At 38.3% G+C, this 25,320-nt stretch overlaps 1 protein-coding gene across 1 annotated transcript in view; it reads right to left on the bottom strand.

Moving 5' to 3' along the window:
• Positions 1 to 607: 607 nt before the first annotated feature.
• Positions 608 to 25,320, bottom strand: part of EFNB2 (ephrin B2) — a 43,630-nt gene continuing 18,917 nt past the window's right edge. The window contains exons 2-5 of the mRNA XM_008492635.2: positions 21,401 to 21,684; positions 5,054 to 5,146; positions 4,185 to 4,298; positions 608 to 2,600 (exon numbers count right to left, since the gene is read on the bottom strand). Coding sequence (XP_008490857.1) covers positions 2,218 to 2,600; positions 4,185 to 4,298; positions 5,054 to 5,146; positions 21,401 to 21,684 — 874 coding nt within the window. The 3' untranslated portion in view covers positions 608 to 2,217. The remainder of the gene's footprint in view (positions 2,601 to 4,184; positions 4,299 to 5,053; positions 5,147 to 21,400; positions 21,685 to 25,320) is intronic.

The following is a 25,320-nucleotide window of genomic DNA, read 5'->3' as shown; positions in this document are numbered from 1 at the left end:
CACATATAAAAGTAGAGTTTTTTTATTTCCTCCCCATGGTGGGAGCTTAGGGGAACAGCCATGTTAAAGAGAAAACTTTAACCTTAAAAGCCCCCTGTAGGAACCTCAACAAAATCTACAGAACACATCAGTCCATAAGGCAAGGGAAAACACAATACAGAAAATAAATGCCGGCACACCCTGTCATCAGTAAATACATGACACTGTAACATTGATTTCCTAATATTTTGGGCTTTATATTTCTTAATTTTATCTCATGAGATGCTTTGAATTATTTTTTTATATGCTCTCATTGTTATTTGATGGCTGACGTTCTTTCCAGAAGTAATGTGGGGGGTTTGTTGTTGTTTTTTTGTTGTTTTTTTTTAATGTGTATATATATATATATATATATGCGCATATATAAACATAGATATGTGTGTATATACATATATACACATACACACACACACACATATATATATATATGTAAAATGATGACAATTTAAGACTATGTAATTGCCGCAAACAAATTTCACATCTTCTGGTGTAGATTCTGTGCAATCTCAAAATATATATTAGTAAAAAATAGCAAACCAAAAGAGAAAAAAAAAAGAAAAGAAAAAAAAAAAAAAAAAAAAAAAAGAAAAAAAAGAAAGAACAAACGACAGAAAATCTCTCACTTTATATCCCTTGTGTTCTATACACCTATTATAAATAAGACATAGCTTTCTTCTCCATCTCAGTGTCATAATTTATTTGATTCTTACGGACTGCAAGAGGTTTGCCATATGTGCTTTAACTTTGCAACAGAGCACCAATGAACTGCTGTGTCAGTCACAGTACCTACACTTGCTGTGCAGGGACAGCACTACAATAAACCAAAGTGTCAAAAGGCTCAGTCAGAAAGAAATTCTGGCTTATTTTTAGAGATGGTTTGGTTTGGTTTTTTTTTCCCCACAACTTCACCAGTAATAGAATGACAGCTCATTTGACCCATTGGCTTATAACCACCTTGGTCAGATTTGGCTCTCTGCTGTTTTCTTAAATGCTTTCCCTGTGTTGAGTATAATGTGATAGTATAGCAGCTGAGTCTGCCTAAAAGTCATCCTAAGCAGACTACATTTTTGCTACAGCTTCAAAGCTGTATATTTTATTGCCAGTACCACAACAGCCCTGCCCCAATATATTCACAGCGGCCTGCTATTGTCTTGTCCTCTCCAAGCTTGTTCACTTACTAACAATACCCCTTTGTTCTACTGTATTGAAGGTACTATTTTGTTTCTGCACACTGGTATTTGATAACCATTAATTCCTTCAAATGCAGCCCTAATCCCCCACGTGTTATTGTGTCTCCTACTTGCCTCTTAAAACTTAGCATACCAAAGTGCTGTGCTACCTAAATGTCTTTTTTGTTTTCTTTTTCACTTCCCAGCTTTTATTTTTGAGGCAGCAGTATTCAATTGCCACTGCAGTCAGCCCTTCCCTCCACCACCCAGTCCTGCTTTTGACTTTGTTGACAGCATAACTTTTTGGCTGGAAGGTTCCTTATTATCAAACACAATTTCTATAAATGCATTACCCATTCAAGTGAGGCTGCTGTAGCAGATGGATGGAGCGTGGATCTCCAAACATTAATGTTCCATTAGTGATTCAGGAGGTGGAGTGAAAAGAAATCTTATGTGAAGGATGGCAGAGCCCTGGATAACAGAAACAAATGGAACAGTGACAGACTAAAAGCAAGAGAACTTTAACAAGTCTTACTCAGACACCAAGGTCTGTGTGACAAATCCAGTACGCACTGAGAGAGACACACAAAAGTCAGAAGATTGCATTTCAAGCTTGATATATCCTAGAGCACCTTCCTAGGATGCCTAAAGCTATTAACATCCACAGATCACTCCATCTTCCCTTGGCTTTTGTACATGCCTGAACGCCTGCAGCACATGGCTTTGAGGATGATGAATGTAACGAGAGTACAGCAATCAGAATGGGCATCTTCTACATAAAAGTCTTCCAGCTTTTAGTGAATACTTATTCACCAAGATAGAAATTCTACAGACTAGGTAAGCTGTCCAGCTCACGTTGGCTCCCGGAGAAAGAGCTGTGGCCTTCTCCCCTCCCTGTGCTTGAGTCAATGCTTGCGCACAAGGTGTCATCACAAACTCCAACAGAAAGCATTTGACCAGTGAGTTTCCTCTACGACTCAACTGTACCACAGAGTTGGTTGTGTGTTTCTCAGACCTTGTAATAAATGTTTGCTGGACTCTGAGGAGGCATCTCTTGAACTATGTACACCGGATGTCCATAGTCGCCGCTGACCTTTTCATAGTGGGGGCAAAAGACACTGTCTGCAGTCCTTAGAGGAATGATAATGTCACTGGGCTCAGAACCATTGTTGTTGCCACTGCGTTTTGGGGTGGCTAATGTACTAAGTGAGAGAGTTGTCGTGTGCTGTGGTGAATGCTTCCTGTGTCTTCTTCGGTATTTCAACAAAAGAACCACCAAAGTGATGATGATGACGATGAAAATGATGCAACCTGATGCAATCCCTGCAAATAAGGCCACCTCTGAACCCAGTATACTGGAATGCCCCGCCTTACTGCCATCTGTGCTAGATCCTGGAAAGAATGGAAATACAACAGACAAAAGTTATTGCCATCCTGCGATCCATTTATGCTGCTTAAAAATGTGTAGAGTAAGCAAGACTGAAAGAATTAACTGACAGCTAGACTTTGACAGACCAATTACTCTGTTAGATAGCTAAATGCAAACAGCCGAAGTCAGCAATCAATATTAAACAAGACTTTGTGTCTGTTGGTCTCACTTTGTGCTGCTCCCAAACCACCCTGTTTCATACATCATCATCCATCAGCAGCGAGGACCGGCACTGACAAGGGAGCCTTTGACACACACAGCATCTTTTAACAGATGCTGGCCAGCCCCAGGCAGCAGAGAAGGGTGGGACAGGACTGTGAGGGGAAAATAACAGAGGGAAATTACAGTTCTCAAGAAAACTGGTACTGTTCAGTGTCACACTGCTCTTCTGCTATTATATCTTTTGCATACTGATCTAAGTTAAACTGTCCTTACTGCCTCTTTATGTGGACTCCTCTCGTTCACACACGAAACAAAGAAGCTTGAGACAGTGTGGGAGACAGGCAAAATGGCTATGGCATATTGTGTTTGCATTAACTTACATTTACTTAAAAGAAAACAACACAATGTATTTGGTAGTCAGGAAAAGCTCATGTGCTGATCACCCTGTCGAGTGTTTGGTACCATCATAACATTGTATTTTTTGTCACAAAAATTAAATGAGTGCTAATTTGACATTTTCTCACTTGAAAATTTGGACCCACTTCCCTATCTTGATGCTCACTCAAGCTGCAGATGCTATGTCTGTGTAACTGTGAACTTTTCCTACTGGAACCTCCTTAGGAAATGGCTGAAGCCTGCCCATCAACCACCATATCAAAGATCCACTAGTCCAGTAACTAGTGAAAGAGCTAGTACGGAAACCTTGCAGCCATTTTCAGGATCCCTAGTATCAATTGCCAGCAAGTTTTCCTTTCTAGCATTCCCAATTAATCAAATTTTCTTCCAGAGACCTTGGGTCCTAAGAATTAGTTTTTTCCCTTGTTTGTCTTATGTCTGAAATTAATTCAGAGATATTTGTTAGGAGCTATCCGTTTACCTTGTTTAGGTAATTATTTAAAGAAATTAGTTTTTTTAATTTAGTGAATGATGTGTATACTTTACATGGTCAGTTAAAAGATTAGGGCATTAATTATAGATGCCGTGAAGTAAACTTTATAAATGGCTGCCGAGAACCACTTGATGTATTATACGGGAAGATAAAGACAGAAAGACTCGTTCATCTGCCAGAGTACTAAATGTAAAGCAGCATTTACCATCGTAAAGCTGCTTAGTGAACATCCTATCCAAAAACTTTCCTGTAAATGAGTAACATTCTCACAAGATGTAATTAACTTCTACTGCACAGTGGAAGAGGGGAGAGAACAGCTGCTGCCAAAACTTGCAGCTCCCACTCCACCCAGCGGGGCCTCAAAACTGGCTTTTGCTTCACCTCACTATGAAAACAGTTTTTTCTGGCACTTTAATGGCAAAATAAAATGAGTTTGGGGACAAACGAAGAGACTTTGCCAGAGCCTCCCCCTAGATGTGAGCCCCACCACACCTACCTGAGTGGTCCTTCACAAAGGGGCTGGTGGTGGAACTCTTCCCGTTGGTGCCAGCTTCCTGCTCAGGGCGCTTGGTGGGATCTGTGTGCCGGGGCAGCCCCGCCAAGTTGGGATCTGGGGGAGAGAAAGAAGACTCATGCAGCTTTGGTGCTCGATGGTACAGAGCCTCTAAAACCAGCTCTAGGTACCTCCTGAGACATGAATGGGTTTGAACAGAAGCATCTTTATGTAAAGGACTGGGAGATATAAGAACGTAATTTTCCTTTTAAAGCAAAATGGTTATATTAGTTATTTCAGAGGTTTAGATTGTGAGGCCATCTGCAGAAACTATAAGGACTCCTGTAATTGGTAAGAAAAGCTCTGCAGATGACATTTCAGTTTAACTGAGGAAGCTGATTGACTACTAAACCAACTTCTACTTAGAAGAATAATTCTTTCTTCCTGCACAATAGGTTATCTATATGTGAAAAGAGACAATGAACAAAACCCTCTCTGTTATCAGAATTCATAACAAGCAAACTATAGAAATATTAGTTTCCCTCCTTTCATGTATTTTAAATAATTTTGAACAGCAGAGTTGTGGCTTTTGTTTTTAAAATAAAAATAAAAATGACTGCAGCACACTACTCCCAGGTGACCTTTCCTTCTAGGGATCTCTCCAACGGAGAGATCTTATTACACTAACCCTCCTGTAGAAATCTGTCAGTAGCCAAAGAAGAGAAAATAGGCTTTGCTTTCAGACTGTAAGGGAGAAATGACCACACTAGACTCAGTTAGCTCTCTGCTCTACATTGCTAAAAGAAGCCGGAAAACTAAAAGGACACTGAGACTGATCAAAGTGATTTCATGAAACAGCAGATGGTCTTTACCTTGTCCAACTTTCATGAGGATCTTCATGGTTTTTGTCTGGCACACCCCTCCCTCCTGGTTATCCAGGCCCTCCAAAGACCCATTTGATGTTGCTGATTAAAAATAAAAGAAAAATAAAAAAATAAAAATAAATAAAAATCAGGAAATCAACAAGCAAAGTGATGTGAACATGAGTGTCTGAAAGCAGAAATCTTTCAATCTAGCAGGACCTGTTCTTGTTGCCCAGGCTGGCTGACCTATGGAAAGTTGTGAAATGTTGAAAGCCAAAGGAATGAATACACTGGTAAGGCATACAATATATACAAATGGAGGAATGTGTTATCGAGGTGTCAAATTTACCCACTGACCTTTTTTCCTATGCACAATTGACTGACTGACCTGGGATGAAAACACAGCACCTTGCTAAAAGGTGATGGAGTCAGCTGAAAAGGAAGCCCTGGCAGGCTCAGAGGAGCAGAGCACTGAAATTCACCTTTTTTTTTCCCCCCCCAACAATATCTTTATAATCACTACATTACACCTGCTTCCTCTACTACAAATCTCCTGCTGGAAGAAGTGAATGCATACAAAAGAACCAGGTGAAAGCTGAGATTCTGCACTGATTGGAAACCCATTTAATATTTTAAAGTACAATCTCACTTTTCTCAGCATTGAGGAGCCTCCGTGGGGGTGGATAGCGGGGGGGGGGAATACTCTCTGTTCTCACAGAAACCTTTTAGCTTGTACAAACAAGTGGGTGCTTTTCCCTGCATTTGTATTGTTCTCACTTATCTAGGTGCCGGCTGGAACCACACACCCTGGGTGCAAGCTGACACTGCAATGAGATTGCAAAGCACAACTCCCTTGGAGAATCCAAAATGTTGAGTCATGGTCTAGGGGTGTGCCACCACCACTGCCCGAGCCAGCTGTTGTTGCAAAACCCCAACAGCTGCTGGAAAACTATTTGGCAGCTCCCCAGGTGTGGGCATTGGTGCCACCCCGCACCAGGCACCATCCGTGATGGCAAAGCAGGCACGTCTGCCAGCCGTGGACTCCAGTTTCACTATTTAGGGAATGCACCAGCATCTCTCCCACCTCCTAGAGGTGGAAGTTTCACCATTATTCCCTGGAGCTGTCGACCCAAGGCCCAAAATGCTGGTAGTAGGTGGGTGCATGCAAGCACATCGGCACCAGGCCACTAACAGAAAATAGAAGATCACGGAGCTCACCACATACTGTGGCTGTGGTAACTGCTTAAGCAGCACTTCCCTACCTCTGTCCCTCTTTCAGCTCAGGGATCTCATTCAGCCAGGGCTTCACACTGTTTGGATCTTCATTTTAATTTCTCATTGCTTCTCTTTCACCTTCCTTGGGGATTTTCTTTCAAGCTCAGCCTATGTATTTTTCCCTTTTCCTTCACAATGTCTTCCTAGCCCCATGGCAGTACTTTTCGTGATCTAATCTTCTCTCTAGCTGTAAAGATATAAACCCCATACTGCTGAACCCTGCTTCCTAGCCTTTGATCTACTTCTTGGTTTTGTTCTACTTCTGCCTCTTTTGTGATCAACTCAAATTACTGCCACCATACAAACTTCCCAAATTGTGCTTTCTTTTCCTAAAATTCCCTCACAGATGGTCCCTCCCAGTTCCACCTCTTGTTCCCTCCCTCCTGTAAAAACATTACAATAGACAAAAGTGCAACTACTTCTTTCTTTTCTAACTTGCAAAAAGACTTCTTAAAATATAAAGGAGCACAATGAGTAATTTAAGATAAAAGCCGATTTGAAATGTGCCACTGCATTGCCAGGCTTAGAAAATAATGGAGACATATAGTTTTGTTTTCTTTTGTTTTTTTTCCAGAGGGAAAAAAAATCAATACTAAGAACTAGTTCTGGACATAAATCAAATGTGTCTTCACTGAAAGTGACCTATTTGCCAATGTACTAGCACAAGGACAAGGGAAAAAAAGCAGTAAATAGAAATACCAAAGCTGAGCATCAGCGGAAAGTACAACTAATAAACACTGACTTTATCTAACCTTTTTTTGTGATTTTTTGTTTGGTGTTTAAATTGAGGCGATGGGTGCTCACATCTCTTTAAACACCTTCTACTAGATTCTAATTAAACAGAGCGCTGCTGGTTCTGAACATCAATGCCTTTTTATTCTTCAAAGGCCTATCCATTTAACCCAGAGCAGGAGACCCCAGTAAGATGCAGAGGATGCAGCTTGACCTCAGTGCAGAGTAAGAAAGTAAGATGAGGAAAAGGATGCAAAACTATTTCAAATACAACTTCCAAATGGGAAGGCCCAGATGTACAATGAGTTTGGTTGTGTGCCTACGCAAGCGCAATCTGCTGCACTTGCTTGCTAAAAGAATGCTTTCATAGCTTTGATGTCAGATGAATGAATTTGCAGAAGTATTCACTTTTTCTACAGTTCTTCAAGGGTTTTTTGGAAAGCTTATGTTATAGCTCAAAGTACAGACTGCTACGTCCAGAGGAATGGGGAATTTTCAAAGAGGAGCATTTCAGTGACAAAGGAAAGTTTCCCTCTCAGCTTCTCTCTGTAATTAAACTGACAATTACCCAAGGCCACTGGAGGAAATTATTTTTCAAAATTCATTAAGACTATAGAAATATAACCTCACATATCCCTAGTGTACCAGGAAGAAAGTGAGTAGTTTTAAACACATCTTTTCAAGCTTTGAAAAGCTGCATGGAGAAAAGGAAGTTATCTGGGACATCAGAGAAAACACAGTTGCATACTGCAAATGTCCCTTGACAATTTTGTGTGCAGAAGTCAAACAAGGGTATGAGTACAAAATTATCCTCAAACATTTGCTGCTGCATTCCTGTACAGATCTCCAAATAAAAATTATACCTGCTATCATGTAAACTCTTCCATTACACTCATATTGGGCAACAAAAATGTATCTCGAACTCTCCTTATTCTGAAAGGGGCTGGACTAGATGATATTTAGGGTCTCTTCCTATTGAAACAATTCTATGATGTTATCATTCTATCCCATTTCAAAAAAAAAAAAAAAAAAAAAAAAGTTTGTAATAAAGAGTTTCAGCACAGAAATATGAACATATGAACCAAATTCCTTGCGTTAAACTAGAAAAGCTACTCTCTGTTGTGTTTATATGATCAAATTGTAGACATACAGTTTATTTTTACATATATATATATATTTAAAAAAGAATATTTGGGGTTTGTTAAATTTAGGTCTAAATATGTATATATTTTAGAGGCAATCACTCACACATGAACTACCATATATGGCCCTGTGCTAAGACAACTAGGTACTACTCATATATTAACATAAATTAACATAATTAATGATTAATATGAAGTTTCTCATGAGTATTAAATGTTCTCAGAATCCCACACTTTGCTTTATATTCATACAGCAAGACACAGGAAACTGAGAGTACAATGTTGCTCAACAGGTAGCAAAATATTTTTAAATCTTTTTGAGGGATCAGTACCTCAGGTTTTCTGAGACCAGACTTGTTCCACTGGTGTCAATTGCAAAACTAATATTTATAGTCAAAAGCATACTACATTATTTAGTCAACAGTTTATGCACACCTACAAATATACAAGTGACCTCAAATTTATTAATTTTGAAGACTTTCTGACAAAATCATAATAATTTATAGGCAGTGTTTGCAGCAGTCAAAAATTGCATTTGAGCTCCATGTAAACACTGTGTTTGCATTCCTTGGATACAAGAGCAGCTGCTATTTTGTAAAGAATTTAAGCTCAGGTCTTCATTTTTCAGTTTTGTAGACTACTGCCTAGCATATCGTCTCACTTACATGAAAGGAAATGAAATGATTCAGACCAAAGAATTTAATTCCAGTCCTGACTTCCTTTTATTTAAGAAAAAAAAAAAAAAACAAACCAAAGTAAAAATCTGAATTCATGAAAATCAATGTATGATGTCCTACATTTGTTTGCTTTTAAAACTTCACAAGTGTTGTTTATTATATGAAATGCTTTAGTCATAAATGCAGAGGCAGGGAACCAGTGAGCAAAGCAGAGTCATTTGACAAGAATAATTCCTGGCTATGATTCTTATACAGTCCCCGTGGAGAGGAAGTAATATTACATTTTAATATGTCTTCATTTGATTGTTATTACTCTGCCTCCCAGGAGGCCAAGCCACTGCATGGATCTTGGCTGTTTTTAACCTATCAGGTTGGTAACATTGCTCTAATCAGATGGAGAATTAAGCTGCTGGATTTGTGCCTGTATATAGCTTTTCATTCACAAAGAGTTTAGAAATTAAAGCACAGTCATAAAAATTCAGCTTCTTTCACTCCTAAAACATCCATTACAGAATGAAAAAATGTCACCACAATTACTTAAAAGAAAACACCACCAGGATAAAATCTCAGTCTCTTGATTCTGCCACAATTATTACCCACACTTTTACGTTTTAAGATTATGAAAAACATTACCTACTTGCAAATTAGAAGTCGTATCCTTTGAACCAACAGAACTTTATAACTCATTTATTTCCGGAGTTTGAATATGGAATGGGCTGCATGGCTGCAGAAAGAAATTATGATTGTTGTACTTCACTTCCTTGTCGAAACTAAGTAGGCTTTGAAACAAAGACTATAGGAATGATGAGTGATGTCAGCAGATGATGGAGGACAAAATTAAATTTTTTGCCCCTTAGTGTGCTGGATGATACAAATAATTTGGCAACGTAACAGACACAGCACTGACTGGGTCAAGAATTAATTACTACTGGTGTGGAGCTTTGAACAGAAAAATTAGAATTGCTGGTTTCTTTGAGTAGATCAGAACTGTCCAATCATAGTAATTTTCACCATACTTTCCTTAAATATCGCTTGAATCCAGCATGAGAAAGTAGGTTCCTCAAAATCAGAGCTAAATAAATAAAATCAAACAACCCTACCCATGTTCACTTTTCCTCAGCTATGCTTTAAAATAGAATGGAAAAGCCTAAACAGCAGGGAAAAAAAAAAAATCCACGAAAGCTTTAGATCCAACAGTAGTAAGAAGTTATTGTTAAAGCAAAGCTGCACTCGATCTCATATGCACTCACAGGATTACTAAGCACATGTAAAGCTTTTGAGGGTTTTTTATTTTATTAACTAACAGAATACTATTTTGGCCAGGTATTGTGTGTTTCTGTTCTGACTGCTTTCATCTGCTTTTGGTCCTTTTAATGACTCTCTTAGTAAAGCACCAAATAAATAATTCTTCTTTCCCATAAATTATCTAAATTTATGGGACAGGTTTAAGTACACCAGAAATCACACACTGCAAAACCACAAATCACAGATCACAACACAGAGGTTGTTTCTAGACCAGCCAGGGATGGAGAACAAGGCAGCTGAGGTAATAGAAAGCGTTTTAATTAAATGTTGTTTTTTTTTCTTTTTCTCACTTAGTAGCAATGCCAGATCTACATGGAGATCTGAAACAACTAGAAAAAAAATTGCTCAGGCTTCTCACCAAAGAACAGGTAGCTTGGCAAACAATACATTGAGTGAGCTGCAGAAAGTTTTGAGAGAAGATAAATATATTAATTACAGCTAGAAATTAATGGTTTACACTTGCTTACAGTGACAAAAAATGAAACTGACACTGAAACTTCCCTTTAAAAAAAAAAAAAGAAATAATCTTCCAAAATTTAACTACCAGCAGTCCCAAACTGGAACCACAAGGGCTAAAACTTAAATTGCATGAATTACTGTCAATGTGTTTCTAACTACAGACTGAAGACTTCCTCTGTTTTAACTTTTTGTGCTTTAACAATAAAGCCACATCCTAACCTTCATACTGAGTTTAGAGACAAAGAAAGGATCTTTAATAAAAAAAGATAAAAGCCTGTTAAATTTGCTCAATTTATCCAATATAGGTCACCAAGACATTAACGAAAAATGTATAACAGTTGTTGACCAATAACTTTGCACTTTTCTAACATTTCAGTTTTTTCTTTCTTATTTTTTTTTCCTAATTGAAAAGGCAAGGTGGCAGCAGAACTGAGAAGTTTCTCAATGACAAGACCATCAGGAAACTCCTTATTTTCTCAGTCTTGTTCTACACATTTATTTAAACTAAGATAGATTTTTCTAGGTGTTTATAAATACTCGAGCCTTTTTTTGCTCTATTCACATATGAGGCAAAACTTCTACATGAAGGACCAGATTTCTCCCTTCTTTTCCACTTCTCATGCTTCATGTTTTTTAAATTAACTCCTGTGTTGTATGTCTCAGGATTTACATCTAAGCAGAATCTACAAATTATATTTTGCCAGCAAGTAAGCAGCAATGCCCTCTCCAGTCAAGCTAAAACCAGAAGAAAATGAAGTAAAAAACAAACAAACAAAACAAGAAACACAACAGGTCCCTTCTTGCCTGGAAGAAGGCAAAATCTCTGTAGTGAACCTTGGTGATTCACTTTTCTAACCACAGCTCTAAAATGTACCTTGTCAAAATGTGAATGATATGACTCGTGGTAGGACTTATATATGCAAACTTACTACGTTTGTGTAATTCCCCATAAAATTCTCCACTTGTTTTATTATGTCAGGACAGGAATGTATTGCTCTTTTAGTTTTTTTATAATTTTTTTGGGGGGGGGAGGAATGTAATGTGGAGGACACACACAAGACAGAACCAATCAGTACTGTACTGTAATGTACTTTGGTATATACCAAAGTATATACAAAACTGTTTAATTCCAGGCAACCTCTGGAAATCCATGGAGTGTATTTCCCACATCTTTCCCACACTAAACACAAAATAGTACGTCTCCCCTCTTTCCTACATTCAGAAAGATACTCTTAATTCCAGGGAGATGACAACATCATACAACATGAATAGAGTTGATAATAAAAAAGGCCTGGATGTCAACTAAGTCTTCCCATGGGTGGAAAAAGAGACAAAAGCAAGACAGAGGTGGAAATTTTTAAAAAAGCTGTGAGCTCCAACTGGTTTGTGCTACCTATAATTTAAAAACTATCACCACTTTATCTCTGGGTTAAGGAATAACACAGCTGAAGTGTCCTAAACAGTAAACTATTTCCTGAATTATTACCCATTACAGAAGGTCACAGTATGCACCCATCCACAACAAAACCCTACTTGCTTCACTGCTGTCAAGTATCTCTCTTTAAAAAGTCTCTTGAATGATTCAAAGTGCATTAAAAAAATAAATAAAAGCATCTCAATGCTATATGACTGTGAATGACAATTTAAGTCTTTCATTATAGTTAAGCATTTCTAAAAGTATTTCAGTTCTATATTTCACATACTTTGAGAAATGTTGTCAGATAATGATCTACTGCACACATGGTTGCTTCTAGTTTACATAAACAAATTACATATTTGTGAGCACTGAAGTAACTGTGGCAGATGTAAGATCACTAATTATGATGTATTCAGGGTATGTCAGAAAGTATTGCATCTAAAACAGATTACCAGCTAGTTAACTTCACCAACCACAAATAAGTATTTTACCTAAGTTCATCCTTTCTCCTGGCACACTACTGGCAAAAGCCTCTCAGGGATGGGGTGAAATATCTCCCCTCTACCCCAGCAAGCTTCACTTAACAGTTCAGCTGAAGGGAACTAATTCTATTAGTTAGCATTCAAGTTACACTGATTGTTGTTAATGACAAGAGGGCTTGCTGGAAACAAAAGCAGAAGCTTTAACATTAAATGAGGACCTATTTTCTGTATCAAACCCACTCAACAGCACTCTTCAGGGATTTTCATCTTGCCTTGAAAATCTTTCTGGTTTCTGTCTCCAGCACTTGGATAAGAACGGGTTATAGCTAAAGTTCATATTAAATAAATAGCAAACCTCTTGCTCATTCTACTGTCACTAATTGCGTGAAATGATATTAATGACCCAGTAATTGCTATACGAGTAGCACTGAAGTGGAAAACATCATTTTGAGGCAGAGTTCATCTCTAGGTGGTAGGACTTCACCAGTGACTGAGTTAATGCTTAGTGACAGTTCAGAATATAACACTATAGATGAGAAAATGTGCCAGTCTCATGGTTTTAACAGTTTAGGTGAACATGATGTTATTTGCTTTGACCACACAGAGTCCAGGAGCAACCCCCATAAAGTGCTACGGTAAGAGTTTGCCCTATAGATGAACCTCATTCCTTTCAGGGGAGATGCTCTATACTATTACAATCTAGAGCAATTTTCCACATGTTTGCTTCAATAAAAGAATACCTTCATCTCCCGCTTTTACATCAAGCACAACAAAAGCATGCTTTATTGCAGAACACAAAAAGCTATTTACATCATCAAACTATCCTTCAGGAACACAAAGTTTGGCACCTTAGTGCTGAGATCAATTATGACTCTATTGGATGACTGTGCACTTGGCAAAGATGATCAGAAGTTAAGCAGTGTTTTGATTGCAGTTGGCTTTTGTTTGTGTTTAGAACTTTCAAATAGCCTTGGAGTGGAACTTAGTGAGGGAACATTGCTGAAATAAAGCATTCTGAATTTTCAAGGTACTCCAGGACCTCTAGTTCAAATACTTGCCATAAGAAATCAAGGGATTTAGCTTTAGCAATGGCACATAGACACATCTTGGTCCATTTTAAGAAACTCCGATGGGGCACATAAGTTAATTCTTCCAGTGTTAGGAATTTTGAAAACCCATAACTAGAGAGGCAAATCAATATTTTAAAAAACGTTGTTCACACAGTTTTTAATATTTCACTGATGTTTTACTAGTATTATTAAGTTTAGGTTTTTTCTGGGATTTTTTTTTTTTTTCCCAACAGAATTTATTTAATTCATGTGTTGATTATGCTATTAAATCTGCTGTGGCAAGCCTCTACACTTTTCAGTTGGGGCAGGTGGAATTCCAGTTTCAGCTGGGGCCAAACACCAGGAAAGTAGCTTTACAGAAATGTACTGGGGGTGCTGGTGGACATCAAGTTGCACATGAGCCAGCAATGTGCTCTTGCAGCAAAGGCAGCAAACAGCCTCCAGGGCAGCATTTGGCAAAGCAGTGCCAGCAGGCAGAAGGATGGTGATCCCTTCCCTCTACGAAGCACTGGTGAGACTACAGCTGGAGTGCTGGTTCATGGTCTCCTCAGGATAAGACAGACATCAGCTTATAAGAGCAGCTCCAGTTAGTGCTCATGTTGATGATGAAACACAAGAGAAGTGTCTGAGCACCTATCAAAAGAAGATCCAGGGGGATCTTATCTGTGTATATACACCTGGGGGTGAGAGTAAAGAAGAGCCAATCTCTTCTCAGTGGTGCCTGGTAAAAGGACATGGAGCAATGGCCACAAAGTGAAATGCAGGGAGTGCTGCTTAATCCTGAGAAAATTTGTTTAAATGTGAGGGTAACTGAGCATTGGAACAGGTTGTCCAGCCAGCCTGGGGAGCCTCCCCATCCTTGGAGATAATCAAAACACAGCTGGATATGGTCCTGGGCAACCTGCAGCAGCAGACCCTGCTGGAGTAGGGGCTTAAGTAGGGGACTACACAATCTGCAGGTGCCATCCAAACTCAGCCTTGCTGTGTTCTGTGATCAGTTGCACTGCTGGGATCTAGAGCATCCATGTGCCAACATGAAATACTTGAAAAACACATCCATCTCAGTTTCCCTGGCAGGATTTGGATTCAGACTTCTGTTCCTTTACAGCAGTTCAGTAAGTACATAAGGACAGGTCTGCTGCTGAGATTTAGTTATTTTTTGCTGTCTTCATCTACTAAACAGAAAACAGATAAGTCATGCTAACAAAGATCCAAATATGCTTTTTAAAACTAGACTTATCATCTTAGTATGGACTCTTCTCCAAGAACTGCTAAGACTACCTTAAGCCTAATCCTGCTTTTACTCACAGAAATATTTGAATAATTTTCTTGGAAGTGAAAAAAAAAAACAACTGGAAGATTGCCCATTAGGGCTTAGTATTATAGTAGCATTTATCAAAAACAAATCCTGAAATATTTTTCTTCCAAAGTTTTCAGGATTGACTAAAGTCAGGAAAGAAAGGCCAAACTGACATTTAACCCTGATTTTCAACCATTTCAATCCTGGTTTTTAGCTAATGCATTTCTCAGACAAAAGTACATTTACCTTCATCCCAGCTAGGTCAAGACTTAAGGGAGGTAAACAATTTCAAGTGTTTAAAATCAATTTCATTAAGTCCTCCATAAAAGCATATGCAGTTTCTGGCCTTATATTTAGGGACTTAAAATGCTGTAATATGGAACATAAACAATATAAGTAACTATATAAAATAAAGACTTATCATCCCACTTAACAAGATAAAATGCTCACCACCAAACAGATTAAAAAATATAAATTAAATATTAAATAGGTTTCAGTATGCTTGTGTGCTTTAAAGTTTCAGTTTAGGCAGACACTTTCCTCACAGCATGGCATGTCTCCCCAGTACACACTCCCTTGATTTAAAGTTACTCATATCCTGCATATAAAGCATAAAATACACACTCAACCCAACCCTGGTCTGCACACAGTCATATTAAAGATGTATGTGTAAATCTAAGCATACAGAACTTGTAGAAGGTCAGGGTTTAAGATGTTTTTTGCAAAGCACTTCAAGCGGCCCTTATTGTTGTATGGATTGTATATCCAGTATTTATAAATTGTTTATGAGGAACTAAAAAATGAGAAAAATAAATAAGTGACTAATTATACAGCTACCTACGAATTTTTAAGACCTGTTTAATTCATTAGTATTTCCTGAATAGTTCTTCCTTCCAATCTGAATAATTATTCTTCCTTTTCATCTGATTCCGCATCTATTTGGAATATTTTGTGTGTGAGAATAAATGTATTTTTTCACAAGATGCCTTCAATTAACAAACTGAGCATTCCTATCTTTCATTTCCTTCCCTTAGGAATAGAGTAATAATAACAGATTTCCTGCTGAACTATCTCTGTCTACTTTAAAGGAGATAAACGGTTGGTATTGCCTAGGTAATGGCACTGAATATGAACAAAGTCCATCAATCTAAAATACCCTTATTCTCTTACAAGACCTGTGTGGTCTGGAATAAACCCCAAAGGACCATGACTCCATTAATCCTGTACGTTGTAGACTCTGTTAGAAATCTGAGGCTTCACAGACAGTGATTTTTTTTCTCTCCAATAATATTATTTGTATGAGCTGTATTTATATTTAATTCAACAAGAGCTAAGTGGTATTGCTGATATATCCCTTAAAAGATTCTCATCAAAGTCAAAGACTGACCTCTGGATATCATTTTACAGTGAGAAGAAAATAATTTATCTCATTTTCTGAGCAAGGAGGAGGGGAAAGGAAAGAGAAAAAATGTGATCTTTGTACAACTGGAACTGGGGGGGCTATTATCACACAGGCTTTTATTAAAACTACCACCAGCAAAAAAATAACAAAAGATTCCTGGACCACAGTCTTCAACAAAAAGCATAGGAATCGTCTTTGATAAAAAAGAAACGGAATGGAAATTGTGATGCAGCTTTGTCACAGTTTTGGCTAGTTCAGAATCAACCCACAAACAAAGAAAAAAATATTGTTTCCTTTTCAGTAGCTCTCACTAAATGCTTGGGAAGATGCAGGAGGCTGCAGACTGAAACTTGCCTCAGAAAGGTGTCAAGAGTGCCCAGCCAGCCAGATTAGCCAGTACTTAAACTGTCTGGTCAGAATACTAAAGTAACATTTTAATGTAAATCTATTCAGCCACAAAAAGAGATTTATTCTTCCCAGCTGGGCCATATTTTAGGGTACAATCTATATTGTCCTTTAATGTGTTCTTCCTCAGACAGTTATTGCCCTTTAATTGTAACAGAATGACAAAGTGAAAACATAAAGAGTTTTTTTCAAATTCAACTAATGCTTAAGTTTCAGAATGACTGTTTTGATTTTAAGCCACGGTACTATTAAAGCAGTTATCCAAAATGTAGTGCTGCTAGCCAGTATAAACCTTTAAATCAGTCAGGAATCAAATATATATTACATATATGTTTTTTAATTTAAGCCAGAGGCCAATTATGTAAATGGGTCACTTGAAAAAAGTTTTTAAAAAAACATTTAAGGAAAGCTGAGTATTCCATTTTGCCAATGTCAAAGCCAATGAGCATCATTAGCGCGGCAAGCTTGGCTAACGAGGTCACAGGCAGAGCAAGCATTTTACAGGAACCTTTTTTTAGGACGATTCTGTTGCTCCTTCCCAAGTCTCAAGGCATTCTTTTGCAAATTTCGAACAGGTGAAGATTTCATTGCAGGTGACTAATTTTTTAAGGCCGATGATGCCAGCCCATAATCATAATTTTACTCATGCAAAAGAAGAGATGAAGTGAGCAGAGTACGTGCTTGCTTGGCCAAACTCTCCGTGGAGCATGGTGGCGGCTCGGACCCCAGTGGAACTGCTCCCTTCCCTCTGGCACAGATTCCTGCAGGCTTCCCCAGGGTGTTCCCTCAGTGCAAACCCGGGGGACCACAGTGCTCCCTGTGCCCTCTGACTGAAGGCCAAGTTTGTTGGTAAGGGTCCAAAACAACTCCTATTCACCAGAAGTAAACAGCGTTGGTGTATTATGTATGCTTGTATTACACTAACATACCACGCTCCCATACAAGCACCTGGGAGAAGTCCTGCAGCAGCTACACCATGACCCAAGTACTTGCAGAGCAATGCCCTAGTACTGAGAACATGCTGGTTGCTCATTCTGAGCAATCCACAACAGCATTAAATTATACTTTGTTCCCCAACCATGCAAAGATGTCAAAAGACTTTTTAATGCACAAATAATCAGAGTTGCACACCCTTCTTCTGCTTCCCTTTGCCCTTTGCACAGGTATTTATGATGTTGGGCGTGATGTTTCTTTCCTCATGCATCTGCTTAAGGATATCCTTAGAGATTTACGGTGCATTAGCTGAATGGCTGCATATTTTAGGATAATCTAACAATACTTCCAAGATCTCAAGTACATTTGACCTTCTCCAGTTCTTCTGAAAAGAAATCAGATAACTGGAGGAAAATGAATCTATTAATTTCCCAGGAACCAAAAATTGATGATAGCAAGAAAGAGAAAAGCAAGGGCACTCTGTTACATCATTTATTCACTTCCACAATACCATTCAGTATCATCTTTCCAAGTACTGCTGTTCACAGAATTAACTCTTTTGATCCTGATACTCAGGTTAAGGATATTTTGCCAAGAAATGGATTAGATTATTTTTAGATTAAAGTATTATTAAGTGTGAAAGGAGGCATCCAAAACTCATCTATGTTTTTACTACAAAAAAAAAAAATTAAATGAGAAAAGTTGCATCTTTTATATGCTTAGCTCTAGGGAAGTAGTCAGTAGAAAGGGTCTCCTTCTGCTATACCTATCATGAATACATTAGAATGCTATAAAAATTATGGCTTAAAGAATTCCTGCACAATCACATTTTCCCTAAAGGTACACAAGGTTCAGGAAGCTGTTTCATCCTGTGTTGTAATTCATCCCAATATGACTAAACCCCTAATCTGAATGGAGATTTTACTGTTTAATACATCTCCACAAACCACTTACTATTACCTTAGAAAAACAAGCCATGTTTTCAAATAATGGCAAGATGATAAAGGTATGTGATGATAGACAAAACAGGCAATAGCCAGTCAGCATAAACAGCATGAGATGAGGCTGCAGACACAGCCATAGTGAGTACTGCAAAGATGCTGGGGTCTGTAAAATCTTGTATTCCCCTTAGCCAAAGGAATACAAGATCCTAAAATCTATCAAAAATCAAAAGCTGGCAAATGAGATGCATTACTGCCTATACTTCACAGCATTCCCACCCCTCAAACAAACAAACAAACAAAAACACTGCCAAAAAACCAACCAGAAATTAAAGACAAAATGACAAATTTCAAGACTCCCAGAGAAAAAAATGGAGAAAGAAAGGAAAAAAGAAGGAAAGAGCAAAAGAGAGAACGAATGAAGGAGAGAGTGAGAAAGTGAGTAGCATTAGTCAGTGGGAGACCCAGTGCATTCCCCTTTCATGCACACGTGTTAAATTGCAGGTCTGAAAGTAGGGATGTAAGCAAATGACTTATGGCTTGATTTGCATACATGATTAAGATGTACTATATTACCTCTAAAATTGACATTAAACATCCTGACTACCAGAACTTGCATATGAAAAAGCCGTGTCAGATTCTGAGCTTTTGAAAACAAACTGTTAAAATCCTATCTAGCTCCAGTATCTCTGTAAAATGGTGTCCTAGCTGAGCCCTGGCCTAGTTTTCTACACTTCTTAGTGTTTCTGAGATCAACATCACTGAGTTCATTGTTTCCTCCCTGAATGATAGAAAAGCAGGAGTTTTAGCTTCAGGATGGCTGGGTTTTCAGGGTTTGTGTTGGTTTTTTTCCTGTCTGACTTATTAAAATGTATGGGTAACCTTTCTGTAGCTCAGTTACTATGCTAGCAATATAGTGATAAATTAGCCATTTGTTTATGCCAAAATGAGCAAGGAAAGTAATATCCTAAGGCACTCCAGTATTACTGCAAGGCCAGTGTGACTTTTGAGGTATTAGGCTGAAGGCTGAGCAAGTTCTTTCAACCAGACTATACTGTAATCTTCCAGGAAATGCAATGTCTATTATGTCTTATTGCTTATAATGAAATAATAATACAAAACTAATGAAAATGAGACATATTTAATAATTCTCTGAGTAAATCCATGACATAGCCATGACAGAACTGACAGTATCAGAAAGCTCTATTTGTGCCTATAATTTTCAGGTAATAATTGTAATAATGCCATTTGTTCCACTACAGATGGTTTGATGTGCATGTTTTTAAATGCAGCACTAAATACTGAACTTATTTTATCATTAAAGCCAACAGTGTGGTCATTTTTATACTACAGATTTTCAACAGAGTTACAAACAACTGCCTCTCAACATATACACTTGCAGTTTTTACACTGGTAAATCTCACTGGATTACAAATTTGTCAAAGTTAAATGCTGTGTAAGTGGGATTAGGTTTTTTATATGCCCCTATACAAACAGAGGAAGGATCTATTTAATGTGATTTTTTTGGTCAAACCTTAAAAGCCAAAAAATGTGTATCTCCCACAACTTCTACTTAGTAATTTCTACATTTAATATTTAATACAGTGAATTCTTACTTAGTTTCTGTGGCATACAACCTGTTTTATATACCATGTGTACCGTTATAGATATAACTGGAAAGTGAGCATTAATCTATACTAAATGAATTTCCATTTTAAAAATATTTGAAAAGTACTTGCTCAGAGCACTTGTAAAATTACTAATATTTTAATCAAAGAAATACAAGAAATATTTAGAGTGGTGGGCATTATGCAAAATATAAGCCCCCCAGTTTTCAAGAAAGCTGTAGGAATAACACATACCACTATCTAACATCTTTGTAACTACCAGAAAGCCAATACACAGAATGTGTCCATCTCCTACTAACTGGTGATCCTTGCTTAAGACTTCAGAAGTCCCCATGGGGCCAAATGGGATCCACAGACCATAGTATTACAGTGACAAAACCTCAACTAATGTAAATTGTTGTTGTACTGCTGAGGTCTCAGCTTATGCTAACTTCTGATTCACATCATTAACTTTACACATCGTAAGTAATTTGAATCACTTAACACAGTGCTTACCTCCAGACTTGCTTTCAGCCATAAATCCCTTATCGGACTAAAACTCACACAAAGTTTATAAGGCCTGTGTCAGGCACATTCGTTTTACAAGTCCAGGACCATTAAAAGAGAGGAAACTCAAGATCATGCTTGTCTAGGGTTTGCCCAAGAACCCTCCTAACTACTCTACGGACTCAATAGGTGTGTATGGCAGTGAGGTTTGCAGGGAAATTCCACTGTCAAAAGTGGCCAAAAGGTCACTGCAAGAATCCTTGGGTCACCTGGAGCAATGTCCAGCTGTATCATGTAGGATGCCTCAACTCAGAATGGCTGGGCCACCCTACTCCTGCTCCTGGTGTAAAGGCACCCAAGGGTGAGGCCATAGCACTGCACGGCCACTGGAGCTGAGGGCAGGAAACACATCATGGTTTAGCTGCACACAACTTTCAATCTGAATACAGGACACAGTATTGCACATAAAAGCAGCAGCCCTTTACAGGTATGCAAGTACAATCTGATTTGGTTTACACAAAATAAGGAAAAAAAAGAGACAGAGGACCCCTAGAAGTCAGGGATAATGTTGAGAAGATGCTGGCAAGAAAATATTTTCCGAGCAAAAAATACAAACCCATTCACATTCTTCTTAGTTTGCACATAATTTACAAGACATGTAAGAGAACTTATACAAATGAACAACTGGAATATTGAACTTACATATGACGTAATAGTCCTTGTTCTTCTGAAATTCGAGGCCCCAGAGATTAGGACTGAACTCTTGAAACTTGATGGTAAATTTAACATCTTGATCTGGCTTGGCACAGTTGAGTAGAGGTGTATTGTCCTTTTTAATAGCACAGCTATCTGCTTGGTCTTTATCAACCATGTAGACCTTATAATATTCATACTGGCCAACAGTTTTAGAGTCCACCTTTGGGCATATAATATCCAGTTTGTCTCCTATTTGTGGATATAGTACCAATCCTTGTCCAGGAAGGAATCTAAAACAGAAAAAGAGAGAGAGAAAAAAAAGGGAAAATGTAAAACACTTGATAAAACTCATCCATAAAAGTAGCAGTTGTTGTGGATTAAAAAAAAAAAAAAAACAGAACAAACACAGAGTTTCCAAAACCAAAATCACAGTGTGAGCAAACCAGATCTTAATAGCTTGGGCCTGACTCAAATTAATAACAACAAGATATTTATTTAGAACTTGGAAATTACAGATTCATTGTGTCTTATAGGCCTTATCCCAGTTTTGGAAACTCTAGTAGGTTTTATGTCTCTGCCAGCCACTGCTGTTTCTTCCACAATTGGCATTTACAGCAGCTAATATAATGTCTGATGGTCCACAGTCCTGTTTTTCTGCTTTGGTAATATGCTTACTATTCTTGTACATATTTTGTTAATTTTGGACATAGGAGAATGACAAGAGTAATCTTTCTACCCCCTCTTAGCAGCCATGTGGGAAAGAAAACACCTAAGACTTTAGGAGTTACCAACATATTAAGATGCTGATTTATATTAATAGCATAATTCAAGGGAACAACAGTCATTCACCACGCTCATGTCTATAGAATTGGGATGGACAGAGATCTACCTGACCCAGGGACCCCACATACTTCTGATAAAACACTTTTCCAAGAGGGTGTACCATGATTTCTTCATTTTGTAAGACTCCATTCTGACCATCGTTATTTTAGCCTTTTTTTTTTCCTTTTTTGTGCTGCAAGTGACACAGGTGGGGTTTTGCTTTAGTATTCATGAGGACTTCTGACACAAACTGTCAGTGAGCTTTAATCTTTGGGGTTAGATGAGACATTGTAACTTTCCCACATGTATTAATTTATAGGCAAACTTTACCACAAAGAAAAATATAAATAATTACTGATTTTATTGATTGATCCACAAAATGAAGAGCCTTGTTCTCACAAGGGCAAAAACCACAGCAGGCTTGTTTGTTTATTTATTTTTCTCTTCAGGATATATTTGTTCTAATTAAGGAAAAAAGTGTGTGTTTTAGAACTAGAGCCAATGACACAATGTCCTCGAATGCAGGACTTTCTTTCCTCTTTCCCCCGCCTGAGAGCCTTTTCCAAAGAGCTGCTTAATGGAGAATCCTGAAAAAGGACTGAAACAATTGTGGCCTAATGAACACCCTTCTTCAAGTGCTAACATTTAAACAGCACATGTAGTAAATCTAGTTTATTCACAGGCAGCCTTCCTGGAAACTTTAAATTACAGTATTAAGACCCAAGAAGAACAAAGCTGTAGGCGTCAGCGACCTCCAACCTCTGGCTTGGCTAAGGCAACCCAGCCCACCCCACCAGCACACAGTAGTACTGGGGTAAAACTTAATAAATTAGAGAAAGTGTTGATGCAATGCCCCAAATGTTGAATCCCTCATTTAAAACTGCTTGCTCCCATACAATGAAAGTTTATGACCTGTGCTAATTGAGCCGGATTATTTTTAATCACAAAGCCTGCGTAAGAAATATTTGTTGTGAAGCAGCACAAAGCAGGACAAAGACACATAATTACAGATTTAGGAAAAATGAACAATTAAATGTTATGGCAAGAAAAGCAACTGTTTATGGATAAATCACTGTGCTCTTTTATGCTGAGCAGCATAATTTCCAAACTATAGAAACTAGGCTTGGCCATGGCTGTGCAAGCTGAGATGTACTGGAGATGGGGCAAAGCTGCACCTCCTCCTTCATTTTACAGACACCCCAAAGGAACGAGGTGACTACCACCTGCTGAAAGCTGAAATGGTGAAAAAATTGAAGTAAGATGGAAAACGCATCCTCCTCAGAGTTACCAGCCTGAGGAGGAACAATGGAGGGAGAGGCCAGCTCTGTAAGGTTGCCACAGAAATGATGGAAGATCCCAGCCAGCAAACATTCCCAAGGGAGCAGCACGGATTCTGACTCAGGCTCTCTAGGATCATCTCCAACCAGGCAAAGGTAAAGGGACTGAGTGAGTTTCTGAGCCGACCTCAGCTCAATTGCAACTGACTTTACCACCTTTTCTGACCACAGCCTTAATTACTTTGCTCCTGTGTTTACCAGAAAGATGAAAATTACTCGTATTCCACCATTTGCATGCCAGGACAAAGGCTGGTCACTGACAAATTCCACCACCAGCACTGCAAATATTCCTTCTTGCCAGGAATTCTTCTTCAGGTAATGGTGGAAAGAGTGATCCGGCATTGGAATGGGCTGCCCACTGAAGTGGTGGATTCTCCGTCCCTGGAGATATTTAAAAAGAGACTGGATGTGGCACTCAGTGCCATAGTCTAGCAACCACAACGGCAGTTCAAGGGTTGGACTCGATGATCTCTGAGGTCCCTTCCAACCCAGCCAATTCTATGATTCTATGATTCTATGAATATGAAACGTGTGATATTTCTGAGGACTGTATCTTCATTTTTAGATAATCAACTTACATTCCCATGCATAATAAATGACATTCATAAGGTTAGAAACACACACCAACAAAACCCACTGACTCCAATTTTAGATTTCATGTACATACACGTGTGTAACAAAGAAGCAGCAGCCATATCTGCTCTCCATGCAAACTCCAAGAGCGAACAGGATGGGTTCAGAAACAGCATGCCAGGCAACCCTCAGAAACAGCAACTAGAGAGAAAGTGCATTTGTGTGCCCTGGTTAAGTAGGCAGAAATTGCCCCATAAAAGGTAGAGGACAGAACCACCCCCAGCAGACAGCTAAAACACATTTTACAAGAGCTTTAAAACAACACAGTCGTTATGCTTTACAGCAGGGAAATATTCTTGCTATGGCTCTGAAGTCTCTACAGTTTGAGAACTGTTAACTCTCCTTCCACTTGAGTTTTTGAATTTGGAGGATCTAATGCTGATGGAAAGAAAAAAAGAGGAAAAAAGGCTGAAAAATGAAAGGATTAATCTGAGAACTTGATTGTACTGAAATTTTTTCCACTTTGCTGTTTTGACCATGACCTTTATGAGAAAGATATTTTTTCAATTTCCTTTCCTTATTTTCTTACAACAATAAAGCACAAATATGGATGGAGTGAATAAAAAAAGTTTCACCTCATGCATTGCAGTTCAACCACAAAACTTAAGAGTGGCTGATTAGTTGTAGGCCTGATTATTATCCCTCCATTTGTGTAATTCTTTTGCTACTGTATTTTCATAAAGACTTTAAATAAATCTTTTGCTGGGTACTAAGCATTTTCTGAAGCTATTTATTAAATGTCAGGAGGATTAAGACTACTGATTTTTTTATCCTATTTTTGAAAACCTTCTATTAAAGAAAAGAGGACAATGTGCATTCAGCCATGGTAGAGGTTAACAAAAACCTGAGGATTAATCCTCAATCTTTAGTTCTGCAACTGCTGATGTAGCCTTAAGCATTGAGGGTAGCATCAACGCTTATGAAATATTTGCAGGGTGGCATCTGTAAAAATCAAGTTAATGAGCTGGCTTTAAAAGTCTCATCAGAATGTGCCTTCAACTAATTAAAAAACTTTATTATTTTTTTTTCTTCAAACAGAAATAAAATAAAGACTGAGCAAGAAGTTTTCAGAATCCTGTGACTGATCCAAGGAGGCTGCTTTGTTTCTGTGGTTGGGTGGGACAGTGAAATGTC

Source organism: Calypte anna, chromosome 1, assembly GCF_003957555.1.
Source record: "Calypte anna isolate BGI_N300 chromosome 1, bCalAnn1_v1.p, whole genome shotgun sequence".
NCBI lineage: Eukaryota > Metazoa > Chordata > Aves > Apodiformes > Trochilidae > Calypte > Calypte anna.
The sequence above is the reverse complement of the archived record's forward strand: the minus strand, read 5'-3'. Positions and strand labels throughout refer to the sequence as shown.